At 46.1% G+C, this 19193-nt stretch overlaps 1 protein-coding gene and 1 pseudogene across 3 annotated transcripts; both read right to left on the reverse strand.

Annotated features, from left to right (window-relative positions):
• SLA-DYB (MHC class II, DY/DQ beta-like pseudogene) lies at positions 402–1843 on the reverse strand (annotated as a pseudogene).
• SLA-DOB (MHC class II, DO beta) lies at positions 4810–12571 on the reverse strand. Of its 3 annotated transcripts, NM_001114064.2 has the most exon segments (7): positions 5795–5839; positions 5842–5848; positions 6044–6075; positions 6344–6454; positions 7161–7442; positions 7888–8157; positions 12138–12282. In NM_001114064.2, coding segments are annotated over 6 exon segments (832 nt in total). In that variant the 5' UTR covers positions 12268–12282; the 3' UTR covers positions 5795–5839.

Genomic DNA, 19193 nt, shown 5'->3' on the forward strand with positions numbered 1-19193 from the left:
ACATAGGTTCGATCCCTGGCCTCACTCAGTGAGTTAAGGATCCGGCGTTGCCATGAGCTGTGGTGTGGGTCGCAGACATGCCTCAGATCCCACGTTGCTGTGGCTGTGGTGTAGATCAGCAGTTACAGCTCCAATTGGACCCCCAGCCTGGGAACCTCTATATATCTCAGGTGTGTCCCTTTAAAAAAAAAAAAAAAAGGAAATGAGGGAGCAACCCCAGACCGTCGTTTCCTCCACTCCCACCCACGAACACTAAGGAGTCAGGTGTCACAAAATAAGATCACCTGAAAGTCACTTGAGACAGTCACCAAAGTAAAATGAACAGGGGGTTTTCTTGTATGAAAACCGCAACGGAGTGAAGCAGCCCAGCCTTCCCCTTTCCTCCCTCTAGGGTGCCTGACCTTTCTTATTCCAAAAGCAGACGGTGAGGCCCACGCCCAGAAAGATCAGCCCCAGCACAGGGCCCCCAATTCCACTCGGCGTCTTGCTCCGGGCAGATTCAGACTGTGCCCCTGGGAAGTAACAGCCTGCGTGTCAGCGTCTGTCCCCAACACCCCACAGTGTCCTCATCGGGAACAGGGAGTGCAGTTCCGCACGTATGAGGCAGAGGTGTTCAGAAACCAAATAGAGGAGGGGGACGGCCTGCGGAGACCCCACGGGGGCACCGCAGATGGGGGGAGGGGAGGCTAGCTCCTCCGGAGGTGTGTCTGCCTGTAACCCCCTCGGACCCTCTCCTAGCACCAGCCTTGATGTCAAAGCCCAGAACAGCAGCACCTCAGAAGGTGCGGGGCAGCCTGGGAGCGGGGTTCGGCAGAGGGACCACCACCATTATCCTGGGAGAAAAGGACATCGGTGCTCAGCCTGTGCCTTTCAGCTTGAGATAGTGGGATCCAGTCCATAACTCCCAGTCCAGAAACCATGTCAAGGAATATGCCCAAGGGAAGGAAAGAAGAGAGCCGCCACCCCCACCAGACCCAGGGCCCTCCCTGCACTTTTTGTTTTTTATTTTTGTTTTGGGGGGCTGCAGCTGCAGCACATGGACGTTCCCAGGTGGAATCAGAGCTGCAGCTTCCAGTCTACACCACAGCCACAGCAACACCGGATCCAAGCCGCTTCTGCAACCTATACCACAGCTTGTGGCAACACCAGATCCTTAACCCACTGAGCGAGGCCAAGGATCGAACCTGCGTCCTCATGAATAGTAGTTGGGTGTGTAATCCACTGAGCCACCACAGGAACTCCAGCACTTTTCCTTTTTTTTTTTTTTTTTTTTTTTTTGCCATTTCTTGGGCCGCTCCCGAGGCATATGGAGGTTCCCAGGCTAGGGGTCGAATCAGAGCTGTAGCCACTGGCCTACGCCAGAGCCACAGCAACGCGGGATCCGAGCTGAGTCTGCAACCTACACCACAGCTCACGGCAAAGCCGGATCGTTAACCCACCAAGCAAGGGCAGGGACCGAACCCGCAACCTCATGGTTCCTAGTCAGATTCCTTAACCACTGCGCCACGATGGGAACTCCACTTTTCCTTTTCTACGGAGTCCCTGGCGTCCATGAAGGAGCCCTTATGCCATTCTCCCGTGATGGGGCCCTGGAGGCTGGGGTGCTCCCCGTGGCAGATATAGATCTCTCCAGGCTGTGGTGTTATTTCTAGCATCATGTGAGTCTGGGAGGTCCAGTCCCCGTTCTGAATAAGTGCTGTGAACACAGCTCGAACCGTCTCCTGTGTATTCTGGAACCATCTGACTCTAACTTGGCGAGGAGAGAAATTTGTCACCAAACAGACCAGCAGAGTTTGATTTAGAGCCTCTGTCCTGGCTGGGGAGACAGTCATTGTAGGCTGCACTAGGCGGAAAAAGAGACACAATTAGAGAGTGAGGCGGCAACAAAATTCTTACCACGGGCTGAAGTCCCTCCTTTGAAAATAAAGTGGGGAAGATAACAGGTATTAAACAGCTGTCTGTTAGAATCCCAGCTCTGGGTTTAATTAGCTAATTTGTTAGCCTACTTTTCAGGAAAAGAATGCCTTTATTTAGTATTCACTGATTTCTTGAACACAGTGATTTTTTTTTTTTTTGTCTTTTGCCTATTTAGGGCAACAGTGTAGGAGGGTTCCCTTTTTTCTCCACATGGTCGCTAACACTTGCTGTCTGCTGCCCACCCACTCACCCCTCCTTTTTTTTTTTTTTTTTTTTTTTTTTTGGCCGAGACCCTGGCATGCAGAAGTTTCCAGGTCAAGGATCCTTCTGGCGCCACAGCAGTGACAACATGGATCCTTAACCCACTGAGCCACCAGGGAACTCTCTTGTCAACTCTTAATTAACCAGATTTGGTTTTGCATCCATAGTTAATTTTATAGAATATTAAAGTTCAATTTCTTTCACCCAGGTCCCTATGTCTACAGCTAATAAAGGCGGCGACAGCGACCATTAAGAACAGCAGCCTAAGGAGGAAGGGGTTTGAGGAGAGGAGACAGACATTGAGGAGACGGAAGCAGGGGGCTTCCGCGGCTGGGCTGGAACCTCACCACCTCTTCTCCCTTCGCTGAGTTTCCATATCCCCCACCCCACCATTGCTCCTTTCAGAGCCTTGCAGACCGAGATAATATGACAAAGAAAGAATATCGGAAAGCTACGTGAGGAAAGCCGCTTAGAAAACGTCAGTTTTCCACGGGATTCTCTCCACGAAGGGAGAAATCAACTTAAACTCCGGTCTCGAGCTCCATCTGGCGGTGGAAGTGCCACATCACATCCTCGGAGCAAGACTCATCTTTGCATAAAAGTAGGCTGAAGTTTCAGATTGTTAAATTTCCGAACTTTATCCAGCTGGAATTGTATTTAATGGTTAACCTAGCATTGTAACGATGTCCCCCACTTTGACACGATCTCGTGTCCTTTCAGCTCATCCCTCCTTTGTTGCTATAGAGGAGATCTTCCTGCCCCCAAATCTCCACCCACAGAAGACCTGTGACTGCCTCTCCCTCCTCACCCTCCCCTCCCAAGCACTCTGAAGCCCAAACCTGAGAGGTCACCATTTAAATCCTTGAGTTTAGTTCATCGATTAAGGAACCTAACTGGCACCCATGAGGATGCGGGTTCTATCCCTGGCCTGGCTAAGTGGGTTAAGAATCCAGCATTGCTGAGCCATGGTGTAGGTTGCAGATACAGCTCAGACTTGGCATTGCTGTGGCTATGGCGCAGGCCAGGGGCTCCAATTCGACCCCTAGCCTGGGCACTTCCATATGCCCGGGGTGCAGCCCTAAAAGGCTAAATAAATAAATAAATAAATCCCGGAGTATATTATATACAACAAATAAAAAGTAAAACCTAATTGCTCATCTTTGGATAATGGGAAAACACATTAATTTTGAAACTAGAGAATACAGGGCAACAATTCAATGCTAATCATTTCCTTCCAGTACCACTGGGCAACCCACTAGTCAATGAAAGGAAGTATCTCTTTTTTATTTTTTTTATATTTATTTATGTATTTATTCATTTTTTGCTTTCTAGGGCCACTCCCATGGCTTATGGAAGTTCCCAGGCTAGGAGTCACTTTGGAGCTACAACCTCTGGCCTACACCACAGCCACAGCACCTAGGGATCTGAGCTGTGTCTTCGACCTACCCCACAGCTCATGGCAACCCTAGATCCTTAACCCACTGAGCAAGGCCAGGGATCAAACCCACATCCGCATGGATCCTAGGCGGGTTCATTTACCACTGAGCCATGAAGCGAACTCTGGGAAGTATCTCTTTATAGAAGCAATGAAGCATGGATTGAAGAAGGAATGATAGAACTCCTCTCTATCCAGATGCCAATTTGCAGGACATGCAGAGGACAAAGGGACATGTTACATTGCACCAGCACGGTGCAACCACTATGGAGAACATTATGGAAGTTCATTAAAAAACTAAATAGAGAACCACCAAATGATGCAGAAATCCCATTCCTGGGCATATACCCAGAGAAAACCATAATTTGAAAAGATGCGTGCACCCCAATGTTCCTGCAGCACTGATTACAATAGCCAAGACATGGAAGCAACCTAATGTCCATCAACAGAGGACTGATTAGACCCCTCGCCTGGGAATTTCCATATGCCATGGGTATGGCCCCCAAAATCAAAAAATAAAAATAAATAAGCCATTTGCACCAACATTTATCATACTAAATGAAGTCAGAGAAAGAAAAATATTATAGGAGATCACTAACATGTGGAATCTAATAAAAAATGATACAAAGGAACTAATTCACAAAACAGAAACAGACTCAAAGTTCGTTTGTTTTGGGGGGTTTTTTTGTCTTTTCTAGGGCTGCACCCACAGCATATGGAGGTTCGCAGGCTAGGGGTCTAATTGGAGCTGTAGCCGCCGGCCTACACCACAGCCACAGCAACACAGAATCCTAGCGCCATATCTGCGGCCTACACCACAGCTCACGGCAATGCCGGATCCTTAACCCACTGAGCGAGGCCAGGGATCAAACCCGAAACCTCACGGTTCCTAGTCGGATTTGTTAACCACTAAGCCACGACGGGAACTCCAGACTCAGAGATTTTGAAACTAAATTTATGGTTACCAAAGCAGAAACATTGAGAAAAGGGATGGATTGGGAGGCTGGAATTGGCAGATATACACTACTGTATACAAAAGTCAATCAGTAACAAGGACGTATGATATAGCTGAGAAGAAAATATTCAATACCCTGTGACGGCCTATATGGGGATAGAATCTGAAAAAAATGGATATATATGTGTATGTATGGCTGATTCACTTTGCTGTACACCTGAAATTAACACAACATGATAAGTCACCTATACTCCAACAAAATTTATTTTTTTTTAAATTTCACCAGCAAATTGCACCAGACATCTGTCAACAAAATCAGTCAACAAAATCCAGACTGTGGAGAACTGTACATCTTAAATGTCTCAGGAATGTCAACATATTAATCATAAGGAACAAAAAGTTAGGGAGGAGAAACCTGTAAAGTAAAATAAACGTAAAAGACAGCTAAGCTTTAGGGTCAAATAATTCATACTTGAGGGAATAGACTATAAAGAAATACCAAAAAAAAAGTGATCGGTATAACAGCATATGACTGATTTTGAGGGGAGTGCGGAAGTTTTGATTGGTCTGCAGCACAGGAAGTCCTTGCAGTCGATTGAAAAGTTCTATTTCTTTTCTTTTCATTTTTTTGGGGCTGCACCCATGGCACGCAGAAGTTCCCTGCCAGGGGTCCAATCTGCACTACAGCAGTAACCAGGGCCACAGCAGTGACAATGCAGGATCCTGAACTGGCTAAGCCACCGGGGAACTCCAAAAAAAGTTTTCTTGCTTGAACTGAGTGTCAATTACAGGGTTCTGCCTTAAATAATTTATTGAATTATACATTTGATGGGATTATATGTATCACAGTTTTATTTTGAAGGAAAAAGACCTAAAAAACAATGAAAAGGGAACAGTGACTGAATATGCATCCTCTTAGGACTGTGGGGCTGCCGTTGCAAGAGAGAAGATGAAAATAGTGATTTCTGGGTTAGGGCTGCACCAGAGAAAAGTAAAGGGGTTGGGACTGGGAGGAGCTGAGTCTTAAGGGGATTTAGGGACCCTGTTCTTAGAAACAGGGACTAATAAAGACAAGTAGGAGGAAGAAAGGCAGAAGGGTAAGAGATGAATGATCACAGAACACAAAACTAGAATCAGTTCAGGACGCCTCCAAGGGCTCATGGAAAGGAATCATCCAGAACATCGACCTCCTGAACGTCCTTGACTTTGTCCAGGGCCCAGGCCACTCAGTTCCACTTCAGGCTCCAGGGGGAGACGCTTCACCTAGGACCTTAGTGTGGCTGCAAGGGAAGAATGGTTCTTGAGATTTGCAGGGACAGCGATAAGGTCCCCTGAGGCCCCACCCTCCCAGCGCAGGGACTCAGCAGACCCCGCACCCAGCCAGAGCCACCCTGACAGCTTACCCCCATGGCCCTCCCTCCGCCAAAGGAGGGGTGAACAACCTGGCCCCCCAAAGATAAAGAAGGAGACACTACCTCATCACCGGACAGCTGAGTCTCCACACGTCCTGGAATTTAAAAAGGAAAAAAAAAGGAAAAACTAGTACACCCCGATTAGGACCAAATGTGATTGTCCTGAGCAGCAGGGGATGGCCTGCGGGACCAGAACTCCATCTCCAGTGGCCCCCTGGAAGGTTTCTGGCTTCAGAAAAGACCATCCCTGTGGTCCGTGGGCAGCGCAGTCAGCCCTTCCTGGCTCGTATCTCCGACGCCAGGAAAAGTAGGAAGTGGGAGAAGCTGGGGGGCGCAGGGCAGGGACCCCTCAGAGCTCATTACCTTTGCGGGCCCTGACGTGGATGATGATCCCCACCAGGAGGAAGGTTAGCCCCCCCAGGAAGGCTGCAACTCCAATCAGCAGCTTTGTCCAAGAACAGTCAGACTGAGCTCCTATGAGAAACAAGTCAAAGTTAGCAAAAAGCTCCCCACCCTTGGTGTAAGTTCTTAAAATCCCAGAGCCTGTGTTGGGCACAAATCCAGTGCTATCTGGAGAAGGAATACATCTTGGAAGCCAAGGTTTGTAGCCATGAAGTTTCTGTTAATTATTCTTTTTTTTTTTTTTTTTCTTTTAAGCACTGCACCTGAGGCATATGGGGGTTCCCAGGCTAAGGGTCAAATCAGAGCTACAGCTGCCGGCCTACACTACAGCCACAGCAACTCAGGATCTGAGCCACATCTGCAACCTACACCACAGCTCACGGCAACACCGGATCCCCAACCCACTGAGCAAGGCCAGGTATAGAACTTGCATCTTCATGGATTCGGGTTGGATTCATTTCTGCTGCACCATCACAGGAACTCCTCTGTTAATTATTCTGATAGCCAATTAGCATGCCCCCTCAATGCCAAGACCAAAGCATAGGGAACACTAGTTCCCAAAGTTGGAAGTAAGGGACAAGACGATTAGACCTCCTTAGTGTCTGGAAGATACAAAGACAGATCTCTGCATGTTTCCTCCCACGACCCCAATTTCTATGGTTCCCTTAGATCAGGGAAGGACGGACAAACTAGTGTTCTGACCAGGATGAGCATGGAGGTAGCTCAGGACCCGTCTTGAGTCAGATGGACCCCGAAAGTACAAGAAGCTGATTCTCACTCCACTCCACAGAAACGGGGCTCAGCAGGCTGGGATGATCAACAAGGCAGGTATAGACGTCCCCAAGCTCAGGAGTCATTTCCAGCATCACCACTGTCTGAAAGGTCCAGTCTCCATTCCTGATGAGGCCAGTGGCCAGGACCCCCTCTCTCTGCTCCTGCCCGTTCCGGAACCACCTGATCTCGATGGCCCCTGGGTAGAACCCTGTCACAGAGCAAAGCAGCAGGTTGCGGAGCTGCAGGGACGGGGTCCTCTCCGGATGCACTGTCACCTCCGGTTGCACTAGGAGGGGAGAGAAAAATGAGACACTGTGAAGGAAACCACGAAGCCAGCACGGGGCTTTCTTTAGGGACGGTCTCTGCCCCTAATCTCTTTCCCAGATGACCCGAGCAGACACTGGAAATTTGGGGAAGACTCAGACACTGGATGTGGGAGCGCCCCCCCCCACCATAAGGAGGCTTTAGGCTTTTTCAGACATCCCACAATTGTCCCCCAGTATTTGAGAACACGCTGGTCCATAAGTCCCTGAGAACTGGGGATCTTGGACCAAGTCCACAGGGACCCGACCCGTGAGGATAGGGAGTGAGCCACAGCTGGGGACAAAACACACACCCAAACCCCCCTGCTCCTAACCCAGTATCCTGCAGCAGGAAACCACCTGGCTCAAGGAAGATGATCCACAGTCAGGGTCAGGTGAGGGCAATTCCTGAACTCCACCAGACCTCACCTTTTCTCTCCACGGTGAGGGGCGCACCCAGCCAGTAGTTACGTCTGCAGAGCACATCCACAGATGCTCTGCTGCTCTCCAGGATATCTGGTCGACTGTTCCACAGCTCAGCATCAGGCTGCCCCAACTCTGTCAAGGCCACAAACTTCCCCAGGTCGCTGTCAAAACGTACGAACTCCTCCAAGTTAAAGATGAATCTGACCACAAACTGCACCCTTTGTGTCCCATTGGTGAAGTAACAGTCAGCCTTTGCCTGAATCACAAAATCTTCTGGGGAGAAAAAAAAAAAAAAAAAGGCTATGGACCAGCCCCCACCCTTAGGAAACCAGAGCGGGTTTATTATTCCAGACCACATGGATTTGAAAGGAGGCCTCTGACCTCAGTAAATTGGCCAAAGTAACCTCTTCTCCCCCAAGCCCCATCCTGGTTCACATGGGGCTTAGCAAAGAGACATCCACATTTGAAAGAAGCCTGAGGGCCATCCTACCAGCCAAACGGGAGACATGGAATCTGAAGAAGCAAGCCAACATGAGCCAAGAGACATAAACATTCATTCAACAAATATTCACTAATTCGACAAGTATTGGTAGACTGTGTTTTACCAGATACTGTGCTGTTTCTCCAAGCCAAGCTCTCAGGAACCCAGGTCAAAAATATCCATCCCTATACGGAATAGTTCAAGAACATTCTTTTCAGTAGTAGGATCATTCTATCTATTCCTTCTGGAGTAAAATGAGAAGAGGCTGGAGGTGGGACAAAGACATGCGGGGTAGGTTCATCACAGGCGTGAAATAAATTCCCCTCCACTTTCCACTCACTATGGGTTTTCTCAAGAATTTTCTTCTGGACCTTTGCACAATTACTCAGAGACCTCATCCCCTCTGGTGGCTCTAGTAAGGTAATGACCTCATTACTTCCATTGACGTTGGGTAAAATAGCTTTAATTCATGGCCCAAAGATGCCTTTTATCATCAGCAACACTAGAAGTACAGTAGTAATGTTTGCAATAACAAGGTGATGGGAAATACAAGGTTAACTTAAACTTTCTTTGGAGGCTTTTCTTTCTTTCTCTCTCTCTCTCTCTCTTTTTTTTTTTTTTTTTTTTTTCCTTGCCTCTCCTTGGCACATGGAGTTCCTGGACCAGGGATCCGATCCAAGCCACCACTGTGACTTATACCGCAGATGTGGCAATGCCAGATCCTTAACACACTGTACGGGCCTGTGATCAAAGCTGCATCCCTGCTCTCCAGAAATACGATCAATCCTGATTGGCCACAGCGGGAACTCCTCTTTGGAGGCGCTTCTATTAACCACTTCCAATGAAAAGGAATTTAAAAAATCCAAATCCGGGAGTTCCCGTCGTGGCGCAGTGGTTAACGAATCCGACTAGGAACCATGAGGTTGCGGGTTCGATTCCTGCCCTTGCTCAGTGGGTTAACGATCCGGCTTTGCCGTGAGCTGTGATGTAGGTTGCAGACGCGGCTTGGATCCCACATTGCTGTGGCTCCGATTCGACCCCTGGCCTGGCAACCTCCATAGGCTGCGGGAGCAGCCTAAGAAATGGCAAAAAAATAAATAAATAAAATAAAATAAAAAATCCAAATCCCTCTCCATTATGATTTTCTACTGTCAAAGTGCCTTACTGTTCAAAGAAAATGACTGTATAAAAATGAGGAGTTCCCGTCGTGGCGCAGTGGTTAACGAATCCGACTAGGAACCATGAGGTTGCGGGTTCGGTCCCTGCCCTTGCTCAGTGGGTTAACGATCCGGCGTTGCCGTGAGCTGTGGTGTAGGTTGCAGACGCGGCTCGGATCCCGCGTTGCTGTGGCTCTGGTGTAGGCCGGTGGCTACAGCTCCGATTCGACTCCTAGCCTGGGAACCTCCATATGCCGTGGGAGCGGCCCAAGAAATAGCAACAACAACAACAACAACAAAAAAGACAAAAGACAAAAAAAAAAAAAAAATGTACCTTATTGTTATTGGTAGTGATTAGTTTGAGCTCTGCATTAACTATCACACAACGCCCCTCATTTCTAGTCAGTTCAAGTTCTCCAAAACAATTTAATCTTCCAAAGTTATTTAAGCAGTCTGCATGGGTAAGACACAGTAGGATTTAGTGTATTGTGGTTTGGATGTTTGTGCCCCCCCCCAAATTCATATGTTGAAATCCCAACCCTCATAAGTGACAGTATTAGTCGGTGGTATTTGGGGAGGTTCTTGGGTCAGGACTGGAGCCCTGATGAATGAGATCAGTGCCCTTATCAAAGAGGCTCCAGAGAGATCCCCAGTCCCTTCCACCACGTGAAGACACAGAAGGCGCCAACTCTGAACCAAGAGGAGGCTTCACCTTGCTGGAGCCTTGATCGTGAACTTCCAGCCTCCAGGACCATGAGAAATAAATTTCTGTTGTTTGGACGCCACCCAGTCTGTGGCATTTGTCATAGCAGCCCAAACAGACTACGATAGTGGTGGGAGTCTTAGATCAGAGGCGCTGCCAAATTTAAGAAAGAAACCAGTAAATGGCTTGGTCTCAGCCTAAAGGGTTAGGTCTCAGCCGACCTGAGTTCTAGTTCTTTATCCAGGAGTTTTACATAGAAACAGACCCTTCCCCTCCCAGACCTGCTTCCCCATTGGTCAAGATGAGTTTGAGTTCATGAGCAACACCGAGAAAGAGCTCAAGAGCATAGGGTTAAGTAAGAAGAGAAACAGAATGTGATTCGATGTGTGGTGACATTGATTAAAAATTTAAAAGATACACAGGAGAACAATGCTATGTCTTTTTAAAAGCCACCCGCATACTTCAAGACATGCCAGACACATTAGAATGGATATCTTTGGAAGAGAGGGAGGGAGAATGGAGACAAGGGCAGAGAAGAGAGTGTCTTTGTTGGGCCGCTCCCGGCATATGGAAGTTCCCAGTCTAGGGGTCGGATCGAAGCTGTAGCCACCGGCCTACACCACAGCCACAGCAACGCAGGATCCGAGCCACGTCTGCAACCCACACCACAGCTCTTGGCAACACCAGATCCTTAACCCACTGAGCCAGTCCAGGGATCAAACCCGCAACCTCATGGTTCCTAGTCGGATTTGTTAACCACTGCGCCACAATGGGAACTCCGAAAGTCTTTGTTCTGATCAATGATCACAGATGCCATGACCTCACTGGGAAGGATTAACTCCATTCTGTGCACTTGAGAACAAAATATACATGGAAATTCAAATGGATTGATAACGCAGATTGATCAGGAAGGATCTCCCTGGCATTTAACTTGAGACTTACAGGATAGCTGTTACTGATAGTGAGTGGTAGATTGGCTTTCTTTTCTAAGTTCAGAGGACCTACTGAGCTGAGTGGAAGAATGGCAGCCTTCCTGGACCAGCCACACTAACCTCTAATAACAGCTGACTTCACGTGCAGCTCTGACCTCCAATTCTCTCTGTCCTCTGACAGTCTAAATCAGAAAAAAAAAAATTTTTTTTTTTCGAAGGGCTGTGTCAGATTTTATGTCTTACTGATTTTGTGTGTGTTGTTGAATAAACATTATAAGCTCAGAGAGGTTTCTGTTCAATAAGAACAGTGATCTTCTTCCTACCCATAAGTTTGTTCCTCTTTTATGTCTAATGAGACCTTGACATTCAAAGGGGTTCTGTTTTTAGCACGTTATATCCTGTCTCCTTCTGATATGTTTTCATAAAATAACATCGCTTCCTGTTTGCATAGCTTAATTCTTAATCTAGAAAAACAACAGCAGTAAATACACATACCTGGGAACCTGAGGATGGGGATAATATATACAACTTCTCTCATTTCTCCAAATCGCTGGGTACAATCTGACCATATGATAAGAAGCTTAAAAATGGCAAATGAAGCAAACTTTGTTTACAAGTTCTTGGATCCACATATACCCCAATTGGATAAATACTGAAACCGTCAAAATCATCAAACTCCTGGCTGAAGAACAGCAGCTCTTCTCAGACTGACACGGATACAATAAGGACCCTAAGCAAGTGATGGATTTCCCTTCTTCCTGCCTCCCCACTCCTTGAATCCATGGCTTTGGGACAGGAAGTCCCTTTCCCCATCAGTCCCTTGCGTGTCATAAGGAAGGAAGGAATACTTTTTTGTCAAAGGGGAGAACACGCTCTTTGGAGCCAGACGTCACTTCCAGTCCAGACTGGTTCGGGAAAGGCATCCATCCCCCCATGCCAGTTCTTGCAAATATACCTGAAAAAAAGCACTGTGTTCTTACCTGGAGAATCTCTGCCTTGAGTCATGGAGGAGTCCAGCCTGATTACCGTCACTAACAAAGCCACCACCCAGGGAACCCAGCTAGAACCCATTCTGGAGGGGGAAAAAGAAAATGAGGTTGTATAAATCATCAGCCTCTTCCGAATGGGGCTTGCCCACACACAACACAGACAAAAATATTCATTAAGAGCAGAGACATCTTTCTGGCTTCCTCGGGATTGGAAACTCCTCAGAGAGATAACCAATCAAGAGAGAGGAGCTTCATGTCATTAGGCGCTGGGTAGGCTACTCATCACGGAAGAATGGTTTACCTGCAGAATCACTGACAGCAGTTTAGGTACGTGGAAACTGGGCTAAGAGAGAAAGAAAAAAGTACTCTAGGAGTTCCTGTCGTGGCTCAGAGGAAACGAATCTGACTAGTATCCGTGAGGACACAGGTTTGATCCCTGGCCTCGCTCAGTGGGTTAAGGATCAGGTGTTGCCGTGAGCTACAACGTGGTGTAGGTCACAGATGCAGCTCGGATACCACGTTGCTCTGGCTGTGGTGTGGGCTGGCAGCCGTAGCTCTAATTCGATCCCTAGCCTGGGAACTTCCATATGCTGATAGATTCCATTTCACCAAAGTGGTCTGTAAGTATATTATTTATTTAGCATAGCACTCCATGTCCAATACCATAGGTTGTATGAGATGATGGTTAAGAAGTGTAGGAGTTCCTGCTGTGGCCCAGTGGGTTAAGGACCTGGTGTTGCTGCAATGGTGATTTGAGTCACAGCTGCAGCTCAGATTCCAGCCCTGGCCTGGGAACTTCCACATGCCACAGATGTACCCCACTCAACCCCAAAAAAGAATGTAAAACCTGGGTGGAGTGACAGGGCTACAATCCACTATAATGTTAGGAAGAATAAAAGTTTGTCATGTTTGGGCACGAGAAGAGAACATTCTAACAATCTAGAGAGAGTTCATAATGAGGCCGATGAAGTTGACATTTGATAGAAGGGGTCAACACGAAATGTTATAATTCTGAATCCCCAATGCATGTGGACAAAAGAGAAGAAATAGACATTGAAACAGAAAGTTTCCCTGGAATTCCTTAAAAATCATGACTAGCCACAATAAATAAATAAATAAATATATATATATTTATATATGTGTGTGTGTATATATGTGTGTGTATACATATGTGTGTGTGTATATTTATATGTGTGTGTATATATTTATATATGTGTGTGTATATATTTATATATGTGTGTGTATATATTTATATATATGTGTGTGTGTATATATTTATATGTGTGTGTACATATATTTATGTGTGTGTGTACATATATTTATGTGTGTGTGTGTGTGTATACACACACACTATTTCATTGAATGGGAGACTACAGTAGAATTTTTTCTTCTTCACTTCCATAAAAGAATGCAGGATTATGATGTAGTTGATGAGGAGAGCCTGGAATACCTGAGTTATGCCTTACCAAATACGCTGGGATGACCTCAGGCCAGCTCTGCTCATAACTATAATAGCCAATTGTAAATCAAAGGCTTCCTCTGTGATTAGCTGGTTAAATCCGTGGTACCCCAATGGAGAATTTGTTTTTGTTTTGGGTTTTGTTTTGTTTGCTTTTTAGGGCCGCACCCATGGCATATGGAGGTTCCCAGGCTACGGGTCAAATCAGAGCTATAGCCGCCGGCCTAGGCCACAGCTGCGGCAATGCCAGATATGAGCCATATCTGCAACCTACACCACAGTTCTGGCAATGCCAGATCCTTAACCCACTGAGTGAGTCCAGGGATCGAACCTGAGAACTCATGGATACTAGTTAGGTTCATTTCTGCTGAGCCACAATGGGGCCTCCTGGAGAGTGTTATGGTAAAAGCCTCCATGAAGCACGAGACCCAAGATTTACCTCCACATTTTCAACACGACTATCTAATTTAGCAACATCAGAAGCTGATTGATGGGGTTCCCAATATGGCTCAGAAGGTTGAGAACCCAATTAGTATGCATGAGGAATGTGGGTTCAATCCCTGGCCTTGCTCAGTGGGTTAAGGATGCAGCGTTGCCCCGAGCTATGGCATAGGTCACAGATGTGGCTCGGATGCCAACTGTAGTGGCTGTGGTGTAGGCCTCAGGTGCAGCTCCAATTTGACCCCTAGCCCAGGAACTTACAAATCCTGCAGATGAAGCCCTTAAAAAAAAAGAAGAAGAAGCTGGTCAATTATCTCTACCCTCCTTCCAAACAAGACAAAGACTTCAGAATGCTTTTACTTTATATGCCCCACTCTCGTTATTTGTGATTGTTCCACCTTGTTCTTAAATTTTCATTATTGCTAGCGGCTTTGTTTTTTGTTTTTTGTTTTTCCAGTCTTTTTAGGGCCACACCCCCAGCATATGGAGGTTCCCAGGCTAGGGGTCGAATCAGAGCTTCAGCTGCCTACACCACAGCCACAGCAACAAGGGATCCAAGCTGCATTTGCAACCTACAACCTATACCACAGCTCACAGCAACACCAGATCCTTAAGCCACTGAGCGATGCCGGGGATCAAACCTGCGTCCTCATTGATACTAGTCGTTAACTGCTGAGCCATGACAGGAACTCCGCTAGTGGTCTTTGTAGTTACAATCGTTTCTTCATTCCTCTGTCTGATTAACTGGTATTTTATTTTATTATGTTTAAAAGATTTTATTAATAAATGCCATTTGGAAGTGAAAAAAAAACTATTTTGTGCCAAAAATTGGAAACTACAAGGATATATTTAAAGGAGGGAAGAAAATTATCTATCCTCACATAGATAAATTAATACATTATACACAAAATAGTGTTTAAAGGTTAGAATCTGCTGGGGGTTTTCTTTTTTCCTTCCCATTGCAAATAATTTTTGAATGATATATTTTGCTTCCTAATATGTCTATAATCTAACATATTACAAATATATTTTAGCTTATGATCGCCCCAGGAGTGGAAGAGACTGCATTGACAAATCACTGACCACAATTTAACGACCCCGAAGAGAGATCACAAATGGTTAGATAAATCCTGGCTTGAAGTTTCACTTAATATATAAATCAGGTATTTGTGAAGCAAATATAATTATACATATTTACATTCTCTCTCTGTGATTAACCAATATTTTAGACAGGTTTTGGCTGATGATGGTTATGGTAGTGGTAGTGGGATTTGTGTGTGCGTGTTTTCTCATCCTTGCTTATTGCATCCCAATTTTTCTTTCTGGGCTCAGTATCCTTCTTATTTAGGTGTAGTAGAAATAGAGCAAATGACGACTTCAACGTGATTCCACTTTTTATCCATAAGAATCACAAAATTTAAAAATATTGCACTACTCTGTTGATGAGAATGTGGGGAAAGATAAAATCGTCTACTGCCGATGTAACTCTGCATTAATACAATCTCTAGGATGGCAATCTTCCAAGAGCTATCATTAATAATACTATATAAACATTTAGACTTGGCACTTTCCCCTCTTTAGGATGTTATCCTAGTCATAGTCTCACGTGGGCACATAACAACGTCTATACAAGACATTGCTTACAATAGCAAAAGACTTCCAATAACCTAACTACCCATCAATAAAGGGAGACAGGCTAAATGAAATACAGTACTTTCATAAAATAGAATACACTATAGCCATTTTTCTTTCTTTTTATGACCACACCTGCGGCATATGTAAGTTTCCGGGCTAGGGGTCAAATTGGAGCTGCAGCTGCCGGCCGACACCACAGCCACAGCAATGCAAGACCCTTAACCCACTCAGTGAGGCCAGGGATCAAACTCAAATCCTCACAGTGGGTTTTTAACCCACTGAGCTACAACAGGAGCTCCTATCGCCATATATTTCTAAGATATGTTTAAAAAGTAGAGTTTCCATTATGGCGCAGTGGGTTAAGAACCTGACTGCTAAGGCTCAGGTCACTGCAAAGGCCCAGGTCCAATCCCCTGCCCAGTGCAGTGGGTTAAAGGATCTGGCATTGCTACATCTGTGGCATAGGTCTCAGCTGCGGCTCAGATTCAATCCTTGTCCTAGGAACTTCCATATGCCAAGGGTGAAGGCATTTAAAACAAAGAAAAAAAGTAAAATTCAAAACAGGGAATTTAGAGAGCTGCTACTTGTAAAAATAGGGACCAAGACTACACACACACACACACACACACACACACACACACACACACTGAAATACACATTAAGTTTCTCTGGAAGGATAAAGATAAACCTGGGACTATGGATTGCCAATGCCAAGGGTAAACCGTGGGGAAGGATGGGAGTGAGGTTTTCCTCTGTTTACCATTTTGAATTTCAAAGTTTAAACCACACTAATGATCGCCTAGTCACATGAACTGCGTCTCTACAAAGGAGAAGAGCATGAGGGCAAGTGGATACAAGGAGTGCAAGGAGCTCTTTGGGGGAGTTTTGTTGTCAAGTTGGGCAAAGCCCACCTTTTCCTAGCTCTGTGACCCAGGCAAGTTAGTAACTGTTCGTGTCTCCATTTTCTCATTAGAATTGGAACCTGCTACACAGGATTATCTTAAAGATAAAGCAAGGAGATATATGGCAGGCACCCAGCACAGCAGTAGCTCACAGAAAGCACTCCATGAATGATTCTTATTGATGCTGAATTATTACAATTCATAAAAAACTCTGGGTTGAAAACTCAGGATTGCCTTGGACCAGCAGATGGCATCAGATTCAAGTAAATGGATGCTCCATTCACTCAGCACCCAAAACAGGGAAGGTCTTTGTTTTCCTTATTCCCTGGTCCTTCCCCCACAAAATCTGACCACCCCGCACTTCCTCCTCCTGAGTCCCAACTGCCATGGGGATTGCATGTGGCCACCCCCTTTGGCTGGGGGGGTAAAGGACTTGAAGTTCAATGCTGTTCCCACCTTGGGCAGGGCAGACAAGGTAGGAAGTTGTTTGGGGCTCCAAGGTCATCTATGAGCCTTTGCCGAGGTTCCTCCTCTCCATTCACACCTTCCTTTGGGAAGAGTAGGTCCCAACTAAGCAGGAAAGACACTGAGGGTATGTGACAAGAAGAAGTGGAGATTAGGAGTTCCTGTTGTGGTTCAGTGGTTTACAAATCCAACTAAGAACCATGAGGTTTCGGGCTCAATCCCTGACCTCCCTCAGTGGGTTAAGGATCTGGTGTTGCCGAGAGCTGTGGTGTAGGTTGCAGACACTGCTCGGATCCCGCGTTGCTGTGGCTCTGGCATAGGCCGGCAGCTACAGCCCCAATTGGACCCCTAGCCTGGGACCTCCATATGCCACAAGTGCGGCCCTAGAAAAGGCAAAAAGACAAAAAAAGAAAAGAAAAGAAAAGAAAAGAAGAAAGAGAGAGAGAGAGAGAGAGAGAGAGAGAGAGAGAAAGAAAGAAAGAAAGAAAGAAAGAAAGAAAGAAAGAAAGAAAGAAAGAGAGAAAGAAAGAAAAGAAAAGAAAAACGGAGATTAAAGAGTGGAAGTTGGAGTTCCCATTGTGGCACTGCAGAAATGAATCTAACTAGGAACCACGAGGTTGTGGGTTCGATCCCTGGCCTCCTCAGTGGGTTAAGGATCCAGCGTTGCTGTGGTGTAGGTTGCAGACATGGCTCGGATCTGGTATTGCAGTGACTGTGGTGTAGGCCAGCAGCTTCAGCTCCGATTAGACCCCTAGCCTGGGAACCTCCATATGCTCTACCGCTGGCCCTAAAAAGACAAAAAAAAAAAAAAAAAAAAAAAAGAGTGGAAGTCAAATGATGGTGGACAGTGGTCGGGGAGGAGGAAAAGAACTAGAACTCTGGACAAAACCAGGTTACTAATATCTGCAGTCGTGAGGCAAACCACACTTGTGGGGGGTGCACTGAATACTCTGTCAGGGAACATTTTTCTGTGTCGCTAAAATAAGGCTTAGCTGGGAGTTTCCCTGAAATAAAACATTTTCATGACCTCTTCAGAGCCTAAGATCCACTGCATCCCCCTGTACTACATGTCAGGATGCCCGAGTTCCCTCCCAGCTCCGTCTCTGAGTAGCTGTGTGATTTCAGGCCCCTTTCCCTACTGTAAAGTAAGATTTGACAGCTATACTATTTTTAAAATGTCTTCCATGTTTAAAGTATTATGAGTCTATGGGTATAATTGCACTGAGGATTCCAAAGAATTATAATAGATCATCTTCTTCCATGAAGACAATAGTTCCCTTAGGGTTGGGAGATACACAAAATACTATTCCTATTTTACAAATACAGGAAGGACATTTGGTAGGGGAGGAGAAGGAATCAGGCCAGTCTTCTCTCTCTCTAAATGCTTATTTCACCCTTAGTGACATTTGAGAGATACGCAGATGTGGAACAGCAAGGCAGCAGCAGGATGAAGCAAAGGTTTATCTGCCTAAGAAACTCCCTACTCTGGCCTGACCCTGCTCCCAACAGTTTCCAGGAAGAAAAAAAAAAAATCCAAGACCACAAAAGTTCTGGCTAGATCATCGCTAGCCTGGAAAGTACCTGCTACTTCTGGGTAGGTGACGGTTTCAGCTTCTTAAAATAGGCATCTTCAAAGGCAAGAACCTTCCAGGAATGAGTAATGTGTACAGCTTTGGATTTTCAGTGGTTTGCATGTGAAGGAAGGATTGGAATGAGGACAGAGGAGGGAGATTTATTCATTTATCCAGCAAACATTTATGTATCATCCATTATGAACAGAGCCCTGTGTCAGGTAGCAGATATAAAGCTTAATATGACATACAGCCTCCCCTGCAGGAGCTCATGGTCAAGTGGAAGGACAGAGGTCTACGGGGGGGGGGGGGGGGTGGAGAGTCCAAGAGGGACTGTGAAAGAGATAAGCCCCAGGAGAAGAGCAATGGGAGCACATGCGAGGGGCACCTTCTCCAGACTGAGGAGGGAAGGGAAGGTTTCCTGGAAGACCTCACCCCTGAGTTGAATCTTAAAGAACTGGGGAAAATGGCAGGCCACACCCCATGCCGAGGCACAGAGGCATCAGGAGAGCAGGAAGTTTGTCATGGATGGAGGTGAATCCAACAAGAGAGGGTGATCCAAACGGGCTAGAAG

The sequence above is a fragment of the Sus scrofa genome, chromosome 7 (assembly GCF_000003025.6).
Source record: "Sus scrofa isolate TJ Tabasco breed Duroc chromosome 7, Sscrofa11.1, whole genome shotgun sequence".
Lineage (NCBI taxonomy): Eukaryota > Metazoa > Chordata > Mammalia > Artiodactyla > Suidae > Sus > Sus scrofa.

Bases quoted from the DNA above. Each gene is read 5' to 3' on its own strand.
- SLA-DOB (XM_021097879.1), bottom strand. From the start codon at position 12,267: ATGATTTATACAACCTCATTTTCTTTTTCCCCCTCCAGAATGGGTTCT. The intron at 8,155-12,137 runs GTAAGAACACAG...TCTCCCCAGAAG, and splicing joins TCAAGGCAGAGATTCTCCAG to ATTTTGTGATTCAGGCAAAG. The intron at 6,455-7,160 runs GTGAGAATCAGC...TGTTTCTCATAG, and splicing joins CCCCGTTTCTGTGGAGTGGA to GAGCTCAGTCTGACTGTTCT.